Source organism: Etheostoma cragini, chromosome 5 (genome assembly GCF_013103735.1).
Source record: "Etheostoma cragini isolate CJK2018 chromosome 5, CSU_Ecrag_1.0, whole genome shotgun sequence".
NCBI classification, from domain to species: Eukaryota; Metazoa; Chordata; class Actinopteri; order Perciformes; family Percidae; genus Etheostoma; species Etheostoma cragini.
In genome coordinates this window covers 20513570-20526377 of record NC_048411.1, presented here as the reverse complement: position 1 = coordinate 20526377, position 12808 = coordinate 20513570, and the positions used below count along the sequence as shown (strand labels likewise).

General features: G+C 38.9%; 1 protein-coding gene across 3 annotated transcripts; it reads right to left on the bottom strand.

The window, feature by feature from the left end:
• Nucleotides 1-129: 129 nt before the first annotated feature.
• Nucleotides 130-11537, bottom strand: dhx37 (DEAH (Asp-Glu-Ala-His) box polypeptide 37). Of its 3 annotated transcripts, none has more exons than XM_034872980.1 (27): nt 11450-11537; nt 11065-11180; nt 10800-10969; nt 9526-9638; nt 8985-9327; nt 8752-8900; nt 8562-8654; nt 8289-8385; nt 7475-7588; nt 7126-7342; nt 6567-6665; nt 6416-6486; nt 6125-6260; nt 5946-6022; nt 5197-5429; nt 4999-5110; nt 4796-4902; nt 4249-4437; nt 3713-3837; nt 2584-2700; nt 2331-2503; nt 2128-2242; nt 1692-1829; nt 1500-1594; nt 859-932; nt 643-740; nt 130-555 (listed from the first exon to the last, which is right to left on the bottom strand). In XM_034872980.1, the coding sequence occupies exons 2-27, from the start codon at nt 11165-11167 to the stop codon at nt 479-481; spliced, it is 3435 nt and encodes a 1144-aa protein (XP_034728871.1). In that variant the 5' UTR covers nt 11168-11180; nt 11450-11537; the 3' UTR covers nt 130-478. The 3 variants fall into 3 exon arrangements, with proteins under 3 accessions (XP_034728871.1, XP_034728869.1, XP_034728870.1); XM_034872978.1 differs by having other exon boundaries at nt 11373-11528; XM_034872979.1 differs by having other exon boundaries at nt 11065-11187; nt 11450-11524.
• Between the last annotated feature and the right edge of the window lie 1271 nt (nt 11538-12808).

Below are 12808 nucleotides of genomic sequence, written 5' to 3'. Positions count from 1 at the left end.
AGACAAAATTGTCTCTAACATCTGTGTTCACAGGATGATGAGTACTCCTCATGTGTAAAATCAGTGAAACTTCCCTTTAATATTTACCAACCACAGCTTAAATACATCATGACTAAATCACACAGCAGGCTTAATCAGAGCCAGTTTTAATAAGTCTTATGAAGACCAAATCAGATATAACAGACAGCAGCAAACTGATAAGTTAAAAGTTATTTTAGAGCTCTAGTTGAAAACTTTATAAGTCACGGATACAGTATTTAAAATACAAAACTGAAAAAAGGCAGTGTTGCGATTTTGTAGTCGCACTTTCAGAGAACATTATAAAAATCCTAAGGTCTAAAGAAGACTTCTGAAGTTTAATAATAGGGGCTGATGATGATGGAAGGGAGTTTGATGGATCTGTTGATCAACATAATTCTCTGATCAAGTGTGTAATAAAATGTTTTGTCTTTTTTTTTCTTTTTCTTGATGTGAGCCTTCATATGGGAGGCCAACTTTTGGCTACTTCTTGATGCATGGCTTCAGGTAACCACTGGCAATATGCAGACAACAAAACTGTAAGAGAAGAAAAATACACAATCACGCAACAAAATAAAATGACAAGAACTCATGCAAGTCATGCAAAGCACATTAAATCCTCACATTTATCTTCACTTTTCCAGACAGAGAGGAGGGCATCTCTGCATTCAACCCTCTTTGACAACAGCACTCCCAGCAAAGCCTCCGTCCTGGGCTGCAGCCTAAAGCAGCAAAGACAGCAAGAGAAAAGTCCTTCCTTAAAACCATCAATTTGCTGATTGACAAAAACAGAAATGCTTAAAAGGAGGCATATCAATGTGTGTGAGAGTACCAACTTACTTTGCCCAGGTTTTCTGCATGATGGAGGGGTTTGAGAGAAGGTAACCGCTGTGTTTCTTTAGTTTAGGACAAACCTGCAAACCATACAAAGCCAACATTACTACACAGACTTGAGAGTTCCTGTTGGGTGCTGGCATACTTTTTCCAGCTTTTATGTTTGTGCCAGGATTGCAGATGAAAAAACAATCAGTATATAAAGTTTATCCAGACTAAAATGTGTCCAAACCTGTAGTCTAGTTAATATGTTTCATTTTTGACATTTGTGGATTGATTTGATCAATACAGATAGTTTTTCATGATTCTGATGTAATTTTATTTGGCTGGGTGTAGCGGTGTAAACTGTTGTTTGAATGTATGTATGTTTGAATCTACTTTTTATAATTTTTATGCCGTACGATGTGTAATATGGACCTGTGTCTGCAATAAAGCTTTATATATTTTGTATTGACAGTATGGAGTGTAAATGTAAATATTTGCTAATTATACTGTATCATGAACCCTAGAAAGAATAGTTTTTTGCCAATGCAAGGCAACCAATACTGAGGAATATCACAATTATCACATTATTTTGGCCAAGCTTTCAACTGAAACTTAAATGAAGACTGAACAGAGATGGATAATATTCCGTTTTGATGCAGTACCTGTCCCTCAAGCAGAAACCTGGCAAACAGTTTATAACGCTCAATGCCGTCTGGATAGTCCATCTCCACTGCTGGCAGCTGCCAACCTACACGGACTGTCGGACAAACAACCGTTACACAAATGCAGGCAGAGAAACCTTTTTAGCACAAACAGGGCCATGATGCCATGATGCTCAGCTACAGAAAACTTACAGAAGGTGCTTGAGCGGTGACATCGGATGCTGCCGGTGGACGAACAGAGCCACGGTGATGGCAATTCCAGAGGGGAGCCAAAATGACAATACTGAGGCAGAAGTTCAGGAATCCACTCTGCTTCTATTGCTGACACACCTGACGGAGAAAAAAATGAAGGCACTTCACCAGGTGAGAAAATCAGCCAGCAAATTTAGACTTTTCAATTCATACAATACAAGAGTTACTTTATTGTCCTGAAATATGACAGCTGAGAAATTCGACTTGTTGACAGAATTTACAAGAGATACACAGTAAAAAGCGACACAAATACATAACACCCACACAGGCAGTCACTCGAAAAACATGTGTGCATTATAAAAGCCACACCTGCAAAAAGTCTAAGTCAGGATTGGCTGATGGAAATCGATACCCGGTGTTCACAAAGATCATTTACCTCTCATGTACATCTTGGTGGTCTCCAAGATCTCTTGGTAGACAATGAAGTCCGGCAGAGTTTTGAACAGCGCGGAGGAGGGATGAATGTACACCGGGTCGTCCAGAAGAGGCGTCTATGAACAACAACAGCAAGGTGAGAAGGTGAACGAGAGCTATAGTAGAGCCTCCTTCATCACAATTACAATGTTCAGACCAACTTGCCTTGTATCCATTCTTCCATTTTGGGTCCAGTATATCTTCTGCCTGTACACGCCTTGCAAGATGGTCTCCCAGTCCGGCCAGAACAATCTGCCGCAAGCAAACCACCTGGTGCTCTGTGGGCGGAGTCATCTTGGGATTCACAAATAATCCCACCTCTGGACACACTGCATTTACTGGGATGAGAGAAGGCAAATGATTTTCTGTTTTGTTTCTTCAGCACATTATGTGTGAGGTTTTCTGTGTGTATGTGTACCTGCGTTGGTAAGTTGTCCTCTGAGCCTCCTGATCTCCACCATGGCTTTATACCTCAGGCCGTTCTCCTCGCAAAACTTAGGAGTACAACCAGCAAATTCACAAGCACCAACAGCACCTGTTACAGAAATATAGTAGAAAACCCATTAATGTGTTATTTAACAGTTTGTACATTCTACATCTACAAACTGTTGTATTTGTCAATTTATTACTGTCATTCTTGTCTATTTTATATCTTTCAAAAATTCCACCTTTTACTCTGTAAAGTTTAAAAAAAAATTTGCTAACACATCATGTCACAAAATGTGGTTGTAGAATTTTATGGCACCATAACCTGTTACCGCAATGGCTGCCCACCAAGAGCCAGGTCAGAGGTTTCTGCCTGTTAAAAGAAAGTTTTTCCTTGCTGCTGTTGCACCAAATGCATGCTCTGGGGGGGGAAATGTTGGTCTTACATCTGTTATGATTTGACACATTAAATAAAAAATGAAATGAATATAACCCCTCCTCAAGCAAGTCTCAATAAGATCCCTCAAATCAAATGCCTTCTGATGTTAAAGTCCAATACGTAATTTATTTATTGAATCCAAATCCAAAAATGACCCCAATGAATTATCAGATATTAAGTCAACATGCTAAGTTGAAATACTATATTTCTGACAACAATGCCAATGCTATGTGCTAAATGTTCGTTCCGTGATGGAATTTCTGTTTGACGTTTGGCCTTTGTGTTGTTATGAGCTGCTCAGTTTGACATCCAGGCGGGGTTGCCAGATCTACCTGTAAACACGTAAACCCTAAAGCCAATATGTGTATTTCACTCGGGTGGAAAAGGACCTTTAGAGCTTTAGAGTAATGTCTGGCTATGTGAGACAAGCGTCTAGCAACATTGTTGGATGCTCCGGTCTCATCCTGGCAACAAGACAACTCTCTCTAGTATTTTGAATTTGTACTGCAGTAACTATTTTAAACACTAGCTGTCAGTCTCAAGTGTTGCTCCTTTAAGTCAAATCCTGCCTTTTTAAACCTGGAAGACAATGGTGTTCTTTTTAAGACATGTCTTGGGGACTTTATAAATGTCAACAGCCAAACTGTCCAGTATAGAACCTTAAAAAAAAACGTGACTTTACCCAGCATGACCATGAGGTCCCCCAGCAGGAGCGATGCTCCTTGCCCAGCCCACAACCTCCTCATTTGTGTCAGCCGCGCTCGACGCTGGGTGAGTTTGGAGCTCTCATCTTCACTACGGGCAGGTCTAAGGAGACACACAAATGGGTTAAGAAAATAAAAACAGGAAGTATGCAGCATGAGAAGCCAACATCTGTGTCAGTTAGTCTACAAGCCATACCCTGGAAGCCCCTTTTTCATTTGTTAATATGTTCTATAAAAAACACATTTATAAACAGATCTTAAGGTAAATGGAAAATGGACCACTGAAAGCGCTCTACACTACAGGCATCCCTCTCCCCATTCAGATTCATACACTGGTGGCCAAGACTACCATACAAGGTGCCACCTGCTCATCAGATAAACATCCACACACATTCAAACACTGATGGCATAGCCAACAGGAGCAATATGGGGTTCGGTATCTTGCCCACAGACACTTCGACACAACCATCCTTTCCGCTACAGACGCCCCATAAGAGCAAACATGTGTCCTCACCCGTCAAGGTCTTCGAAGATCTCCCGAACTGTCATGGCTGCTACCACAGCAATGACGTAAGGCAGGCAATCCTGCTGCCTACCGAGAGCTAACATTTTAGCGTAACGCGGAGCCACAGGGAACGAAGCCATCGCTCTGCCCAGGGGAGTGATGGGACAGCTCAGCCTCGCTTGCTCCATCTCTTTCACCCTGATTAAAAATTAAATAAATAAAGCCCTCGTGACACATGATGACTAATAATTAGCTCAATTTGTCTAATCAGGGGTAATCTGGGTAAAATAAAATTTTAAATGAAAATATGAATATAAAATGCTGTGTTATTCTCTTAAATGCGCACATAAAAGGTAAGAACATCTTAGTGAGTGCTATTTATTTACTGAATATGCTCTCAAATAACTTTATATTAAAATAACCCCTTTTTCATTGATGCCCCTTTAATTTTTTTAAGCAAAAACAAATATCCCTTAACAATACCAAAACTGTTCTAATAAATAGTTGTATTGTTCAAGGAAGGTAAAGACAGGCACACCCATCAACAAGCAGTTACCTTCCGGTTCGAGGCGGTTCTTTCAAAGCTCCCAACGAGACTAATAACTGCTCTGCTGCAACAAGAGCCTCGGCAGAGGGAGACGTTGGAAAAGGAAAATTGACCACCTGCACAAACAGAAAATTGGAGAGTTTGTTTTGGAGGGATGCCAGATTTCACTCAGAAGCCTGCTGGTAAGTTTGAGTTGTTCACTTTTTACTGACCTTATCTATGTTGAGATCCTTCATCTGTAAAACCAGGTCTTCCACAGGCCGGCGAGTGATCTCTGCCTCTGAGAACAAACTGAAGTCTCCAAATACTGCAGACGAGTACAACCTGCGGAAACATCATAGAAACATTTGTGAACCCTAAAGTACAGAAAAAATCCATGTGATGACACATCAAAGTTTAAAAGTCCTGACCTATAGCAGTGTCCCGGCTCTGTTCGTCCCGCTCTACCTGCCCTCTGATTGGCTGAGGCCTGTGAAGTCCATGTGACCCTGAAGGACGACACTCCCGTTACTCTGTCGTAGAAACGTTTCTTAACTCGACCGCAGTCGACCACGTACTTGATGCCGGGGATAGTCAGAGACGTCTCGGCCACGTTGGTGGCTACCACACATGCACGAGTTCCAGGTGGAGATGGCCTGAACACCTGCAGCCATGAGACAACAACACATACCTTCATAGTATCATAGTAAACGTTATATTACTGTGTGGTACTGCATTATATGGACTCAAACTCAGCTATTGTCTAAAACTACAATATGTACAGAATAGAATCTGCCATTTTGACTTGGAACTGATTATTTCACCTTATTATCATTTTAGATTATCAAACCACCACTGTCTTAAATAAAAATTTATTTGATTTACTTTAACTTGGTTTGCAGACTTATGAAGTTGTTACAAAAAAATCAAACAACTGAGCTGTTTCCTTTTGTTAACACCTCAATGAGCTTTGGGCCGAAAATTAGAACCAATCGGGGGAACAGCAAAAATCTGAAATATATCATGTAATAAAATGGACCCACATCTACACCATGGCCACCTTTTCAAGACATTCCCTTTTCTAGCCCAGTTGCTACACAATTAGCTAGCTAGCTAGCTTATCTTTTAGCAGGTTTTAAGAGATACTCTCTCTATATATATATATATATATATATCCCACCTTAGCCTGCTGCTCTGGGGCCAACAGAGAGTACAGAGGGAGAACATAGAGAGGAATAGAGGGGTCAGCCTTCTCCTCTGCAAAAAAAAACAAGGCAGAATTAGTAAAAGCACTTATCGGAAATACATTCAACTTGAGTTAAAGGATAATTTTTTTATCATTCATTTGGAGTGGCTTGCCTATACTGGCGGGATCTTCTCCAATATCCAGGTCAGAGCCTTCATCCTCCTCGTCTCCGATTCCTGCCTCTCTGTCCTCGTCCCCTTCATCCACTGGGAGGGTGGAGTAGTTATCCAGGTCGATTCGGGGAAGAGACTGGAGACAGAGAGAACGCTTTTAAAATATGAACATAATAAAAATCTGCCAAGGTTGTAGTTGGCTTTAATTACATTTCAATACACAAACACAGAAAAGGCTTTTTTTTAAAGTTACAGAAGCTTTTAAGGGCATTTTACTAAAAGTGGACTTACAACAGTCTTCTTCTGTTTGGTCTTCTTGAACTTCCTCATTGTCTCTGAGGTCTCTTTGTCCTCGTCTTCACCTGAACACAAAACTTATAAATATACAAACACAGAGATGGGCCAGAGTGTGAGGGAGGGGAAACGTGTGTGTTAGACTCACCGGTGGTTGCGTTACCCTTTCTGTAGGGGAAAGCTTTTCTCAGTTTTCGACACAGATTGTGAACCTCTGCCTGACCGGTCAGAAACACCAGGATACCACCTGAAGGAGAGAGGGGTGGCGTCAGGTTGCTAGTTGTGCGTGTGTGTGTGTGTGTGTGTGCGTGCGTGCGTGCGCGAGAAGGTTAAACTCCATCAACTGCGGTTTGTCCCGCTTACTTATTGCAAATCACTCTGTAAAAATTATTCAGTTCAAAACTAACTCAAAATTACACTAAATATTAATGTGCAATTCTTAATGCATTCCACCACAATATCTCAACAGCTGCAAAAACGTCTCCTTGAATCTTTGTGAATTAAAAATATTTAACCAATTCCCCCGCATTTTCCTGAATTAATACAAGTCCATCTTTACGTCATTTAATAGCCAAAATCGACCATAAAAAGTTGAGTTGAGTTGTTATTATCTTTGACTTTAATCCTTTAGGTCAATTTAGTTTCGTAGAGAACAAATCTTAATACTTAAGTACAAAATCTGAGAAATGGGTCGTGTGAATGTGCACCTGGAGGCAGCATCCGGTGGATCTTGCAGATTTTGTGGAAAACTTCTCCAGTGTAATCCTCCATTGGGGTGCGTTTGTTGAAATGTATAGTAACTGGGAACTGGCGAGCGTCCACTTTGATGACGGGTGGTGGCGTCCGAAAAAGCTTTATGTTTTCTGTGAAGTCCTCCACTCGAAGAGTAGCCGACATGACAAGCAGCTTCATCGGCATACCTTTCTGCAGAGACGTGAAGAGTGGGAGCATAGTAACGAAAAAAAAGAGATTAGATAATATCATGCATGTGCTCTGTAAATCAGGATTTAAAAATTCAAAGTTTTTACACCAGAAACAAGAAGAGAAGTCTCTTACCTTGTTTCTGAGCGGCACGATACGAGATAACAGTCCAATGAGGATATCTGTGTACACACTCCTTTCATGCGCCTCGTCTATGATTATCACACTGTATCTCCGGATCAGGAAATCCTATGAGATAAGACAAAAGCACTGGATAAATTGCAGAAATATTTAAGATAATTAAAGGAAATTATTACAACATGTGTATTGGTGGTGATGGCGCAGTGGATATGACACATGCCTTTGGTGTGGGAGATCTGGGTTTGGCCTTTGACATAGATAACAATTGTAAGTCACTTTGAATAAAAGCATTAGCTAAATGACCTGTAATTTAATGTAATGCAAACAACCTCATGGTGAAAGGCAATTTCAAATTATGCGTCTCATCATCCTCATTTGAGGGTGGTTAATCCCTCACATCATTCTTCAAAAGCTTAAAGCAGACTATTAATATGGTAGTACTACTATATGAGCAGGAATTGTTTGTCACAAACATTTTTTATTAGTGAGGAACAGTACGAGCACTCATGGGAATCTTAAAAAATTAGTTTTGAGCTGAAATTAAAAAAATGGATGCAAATAATTTCCTTTTATAAAAGATCTGGTTCCTCTTACATAGACAGACTAAACATAAAACGTTATCACACATTCAGCACTCTCCCTGCTGATGTCTGTCTCTCAGTAGTCGCAAAGGAAAACAGTATTGAACTTGATGTTTCTCCACTGCCTAGCTCCATGGCAAAAGTTCAAATCAGAAATATCATTAGGCCAAAGTATGTCATGTTTATTATATTTTGTTAAATGACTCAATTGAAAGTAACAATTATACCTTCTGAATCTCCTTCAGTAGAACACCATCTGTCATGAACTTTATCTTAGTATCGCTGGTCACGTTCCCTTCGTATCGAATCTGGTACGACACCACCCTAAACACAGACGCACAAACATGTACAAAATAGTTGACAAAATCTCTCCATTATCGGCATGATTTCCCTTCCCAAGCTTGTCACAAGGAGGTTTAGAAAACAAAGCAGTATTTACACTCTGTCTGTGGAGGTTTGTGGATTTCAAATTAGTTAATGTAAAATCCTTGAAATGTTACCGTGTGGACAGGTTCATCTCTTTGGCCACTCTGTGGGACATGCTGACAGCTGCCACTCTTCTTGGCTCTGTGATTCCTATTATTTCACTGCCACTGAAGGAAATCAGAAGGAAGAAGACAGCAGTGACCACATATATCCACATCCAAGCCATTTTTCTAGGTAAATATCAGCATTATGAGGATGACCTACCTGGCATAGCCGGCTTCATACAGGAACTGAGGCACTTGAGTGGTCTTTCCACTTCCTGTCTCACCACAGATTACAACACAGGGATTTTCTCTCACTGCCTCCATGATGACCTGCTCCTCGGCTAGCACGGGCAGCTTCAGACGAGCCTCCTGCAGCAACAGATGGAAAGACGCTTAAAGCAAGCTCACAAAAGACACCCCTGTCTGAATTGAACACCTGCAGTTTTCACAAACCTGAATTTCTGGCAATCTGTCAACAGGAATGAAGACAGCCGGTTGTGACGGTGTCTTGTTTTCCACTTTCCCCTGATCTGAAATCTTCTCATTTTGTCCATTTTGTTCCATTATGTGTTGTTCTTTCTTCACCTCCTGTTTGTCTTCTTTCTCTGTGGTCTCATCAACTTCTTCTTGATCCTCTTCCTCCTCATCAGAAGAGGTGTCCAGATCACTGCTTTCTTCTGCCTTTTGTTCCTCTTCTTCATCCTCCTCCTCCTCTTTCCATTTTCTTTTTCTGTTTGCTCCACTGACACTGCTGATCTTTGCTCCTGAGTCTCCATCTGTTAATTCCTCTGGTAAACTAAAAATAACCCAAACATTTTAAGACCACTGACTCCAAATATACATACACACACATCTATCTATCTATCTATCTATCTATATATAGAAATACACACACACACACACACACACACACACACACACACACACACACACACACACACACACACACACACATTTGCTTTTCTTAGTTTATATGTTCCATATGAGCACTTACTGTGGGGTCTGATAAAGTTTTTCTCCTGTTCCGAGTTTGGCTGTGGTGTACAGCAGCTTCAGTTCCGACTCTGGAAGCTGCACCTCAGCTAGTTTGGTCAGGATGTCTGCTCTCTGGACAGGATAGACAGCAGGATAGGTGAGCGGGTTACTAAATGTTTATATCCAGTATACCTGATGATCCTATGCAGGAAAGGTTACTGTGATAACCAAATAGGATTGAATTGGTTCAGTTCTGAGTCTAGGGCTAGGTGTCATATAATTAAATTTCAGTTTTAGCGTTTTTAACACTTGAGTGTCAGAACTAATACCAAAATAACTTATTCAGTCAATTCATTTTTTCTCTCTCACTCATTTAAGGTCATCGCTCTACTGTAATAAAAACACATAAAAATTCCCCAAAAGAACATCTTATGTCAACATGTCATAAAAACCATTTTTCTTAATAAACTGTTTTTTGCATTTAACAAAATAAACCAAAGTTAAATAATGTATCACAAGCAGCTGCACAAAAACCTCTAAGTAAAGTTTTTAAAAGTGTAAAAATGTTCATGTAAATTAGGAACATTCTGATTAAAGTCTGTGTATCTTTTAGCAGATTTCAAAAGACGTGGTATTTTAGGCACTATTTTACCATTAAATCCAGATATATGTATATTTAATAACGCTCAAGACTACAGCTTTGACAAATTAAAAAGTTAGATTGTCAATTAATCTCTCAGCTCTTTTTGATAAGAGAAAAATAAACCTTTATTGAACCCTAAGTTGGCCTTTGTAATCATAAAGTCTATATATTTTTTATACTGCTCCCCTATGGATTAAGTTTAAATAGGCAAGCATACAGAAACTTAAGGTTGCTTTTAATGACTGTATGAGAATACTGCTCAACAAACCCAGGTGCTCTTGTACAAGTGACTTGTTTTGTTATTGAGGAGGCTACAAATTAATTTGTCACCTGAACGTCTCCCAGAACAGCATTGTTATGCTGCTGGCAAATCCTAGTTTTAGTTCCATACGGTACTAATCATCACTATGGAAACACTGGTATAAGTGTCTTTTATAGAAAAACAGTATTGTGGTATCTTTTTATTTCTTAGTATTTGTTTATCGTTGTCTTTTTGAGTGTATGTTTATGTCACGTGTGTGTCCTCTGAATGTACCTTGAGTCTGGCAATAAAGCTTATGATGATGTAACATCTTAGAAAATGATAAACAGATAGTTTTCTTCTTTAAGCTTTGCAGCTTTGTGTGAACCAGCGTCAAACTGTGTCTCACCTGAGCTTTCTTTTCTTTGCGCTCCAGGACCTTCTGCAGCTCTTTCCTCTGCTTCTTGGTGAGGGGCTTTTTGGTGGAGACAGGTGTCACGGAGGCTTTCTTCTTCTTGGCTTTGTTAGCTGGGAGGACCAAAGCGTTGCTCTGGTCTACACCTTTAAGCCTGGCACCATCTGATGAAAACAAGCGTTACAACCCAAACAGACAAGGGATTTAAGAGGCAATATAGACCAAATCATTTCACCAGTTCATGGATCCCATTTTTTACCTTGAAGTTCCACAACAACGTTCGTCTTCTTTTCCTCTGATGGTTGTTGGGTGTCACTTTGCTGTCTTCCCTTCCAGTTGTGTTTCTTCCTTTGTTTTCCCATTTTGAACTGAGGTCTAGAAATGAATAAATAACAAACATTGTATTCAAAACCACCATCTGATAACTTGTAACGTTAGGCACCACGAAACCGCCAAACTTAACAAACGCTAACTAGCTAACAGTAGATTAAAACACTCCGGTAAAAAAAAAAAAAGAAGTAATTTACACAACAAACTCCATCTTTATGAATACAATAAAATACGAACCTTTTATTTTAATTGGTTAAAGAACGGCATGTGAGATTTAAACCATTTAAGTTGCAAAATCCACCCCATGCAAAAACCTCACGTGTAAACATACGAGGGCTCATCAGTTAAAACTGTCCGGTGCTGAACGTTACCTCCACAGAAAGGTTCCGCTACGAACACGCATGAGAAAACACATTCCCCAATCCCTACCAACTAGTATTTGGTATCTTATACACGTTGTGTTGTTTGTTGATAATAATTTATAAACAAATGTGTTTTGTAAGCTGTTGAAAAGAACAACACACCTAGTGAAGTGTGTCAGTTTAAATAAATCCTTAAAGTTAGACTGAAATATCAACTCAATCGTGAAAAAGGATCATCTTTTCATTACATTTATTTATTTTAAATTTCATCCATAAGCCTAATACAAGAATTTTAGCATTAAAAAAGAAAAGAAATGCACAACTTTTCCATACAATTTTTTTTAATTTCATCTGTAACATTTGGTCAGTGTTTTTAAGAACAGAGTAAAGTTCCAAAAATGTCTAAAATTGTATGTGGGACAAACACTAAAATTTGTATCTGATTAAGAAATTTTTACTTTTTAAAGAAATCGTGAAAGGCAAATTACTACATCTGAAATAAACGTTAAAATATGATGCAATTAGACAAACATATCCAATGCTAGATATCACACATTAATACACCCTATCAGCATAAGTACTTCAGGTATAACCATTCATTTTCATTCAATATTCAGTTAATATTATTTTTGATTGCTCACAATTACAAATAAAGCATGTCAAGGAGCTAAAACAATTTTTTATTTATAAGTTTTCAACCACACAAGCCATTGAAAATTGAACATTTAAATTTGACATTTCAACAACATTGCAGAAAGGATCTGTGTAGTCAACCTTCCATAGAAATTTGACGTTTCTTTATGTGTTCATCATTATCAGTCATAAAAAAGAGGTTTTTGTGAGCAAGTGTAATGATTACAAATGTGCAGTCCAGGCCAAACAATTTTCAACATTCTCAACTGATGTGAAAAAAGATAAATCAACATATCAACTGATGAGTAACAAAGTGATATGTTCATGGTTTAGAGATTTTAAGTTTAGAGAGTTTTACACAACACAGCACTGGCAGGTTCATTTTCCAATAGCTCAGTACATATCTTGGGTCACATTTGTTTAATAACCACATTGAACTGTTTTTTTTTAATGAAAAGTGTCAATGTCATTACAATTAATATAATCCAGCATATTGTTACTGGAAATTTTACTCTCAAAAAACTACAATTGCATCAGCTTCAAAACTTCTACATAGGACACGCTCTAGTGAAGTTTAATCTATCTTTTCATTTAATTTATTCTAAGTGTCAAATAGATGGCGGACAAATAAAAGAAAAAAAAAAAACATAAACAGTCTTGGTGAGAAGAGCCTTAACA

Bases quoted from the DNA above. Each gene is read 5' to 3' on its own strand.
- dhx37 (XM_034872980.1), bottom strand. From the start codon at position 11,167: ATGGGAAAACAAAGGAAGAAACACAACTGGAAGGGAAGACAGCAAAGT. The intron at 5,111-5,196 runs GTCAGGACTTTT...ATGTTTCCGCAG, and splicing joins GAGCCGGGACACTGCTATAG to GTTGTACTCGTCTGCAGTAT. The intron at 2,701-3,712 runs GTAAAGTCACGT...TTTCTGTAACAG, and splicing joins GGACCTCATGGTCATGCTGG to GTGCTGTTGGTGCTTGTGAA.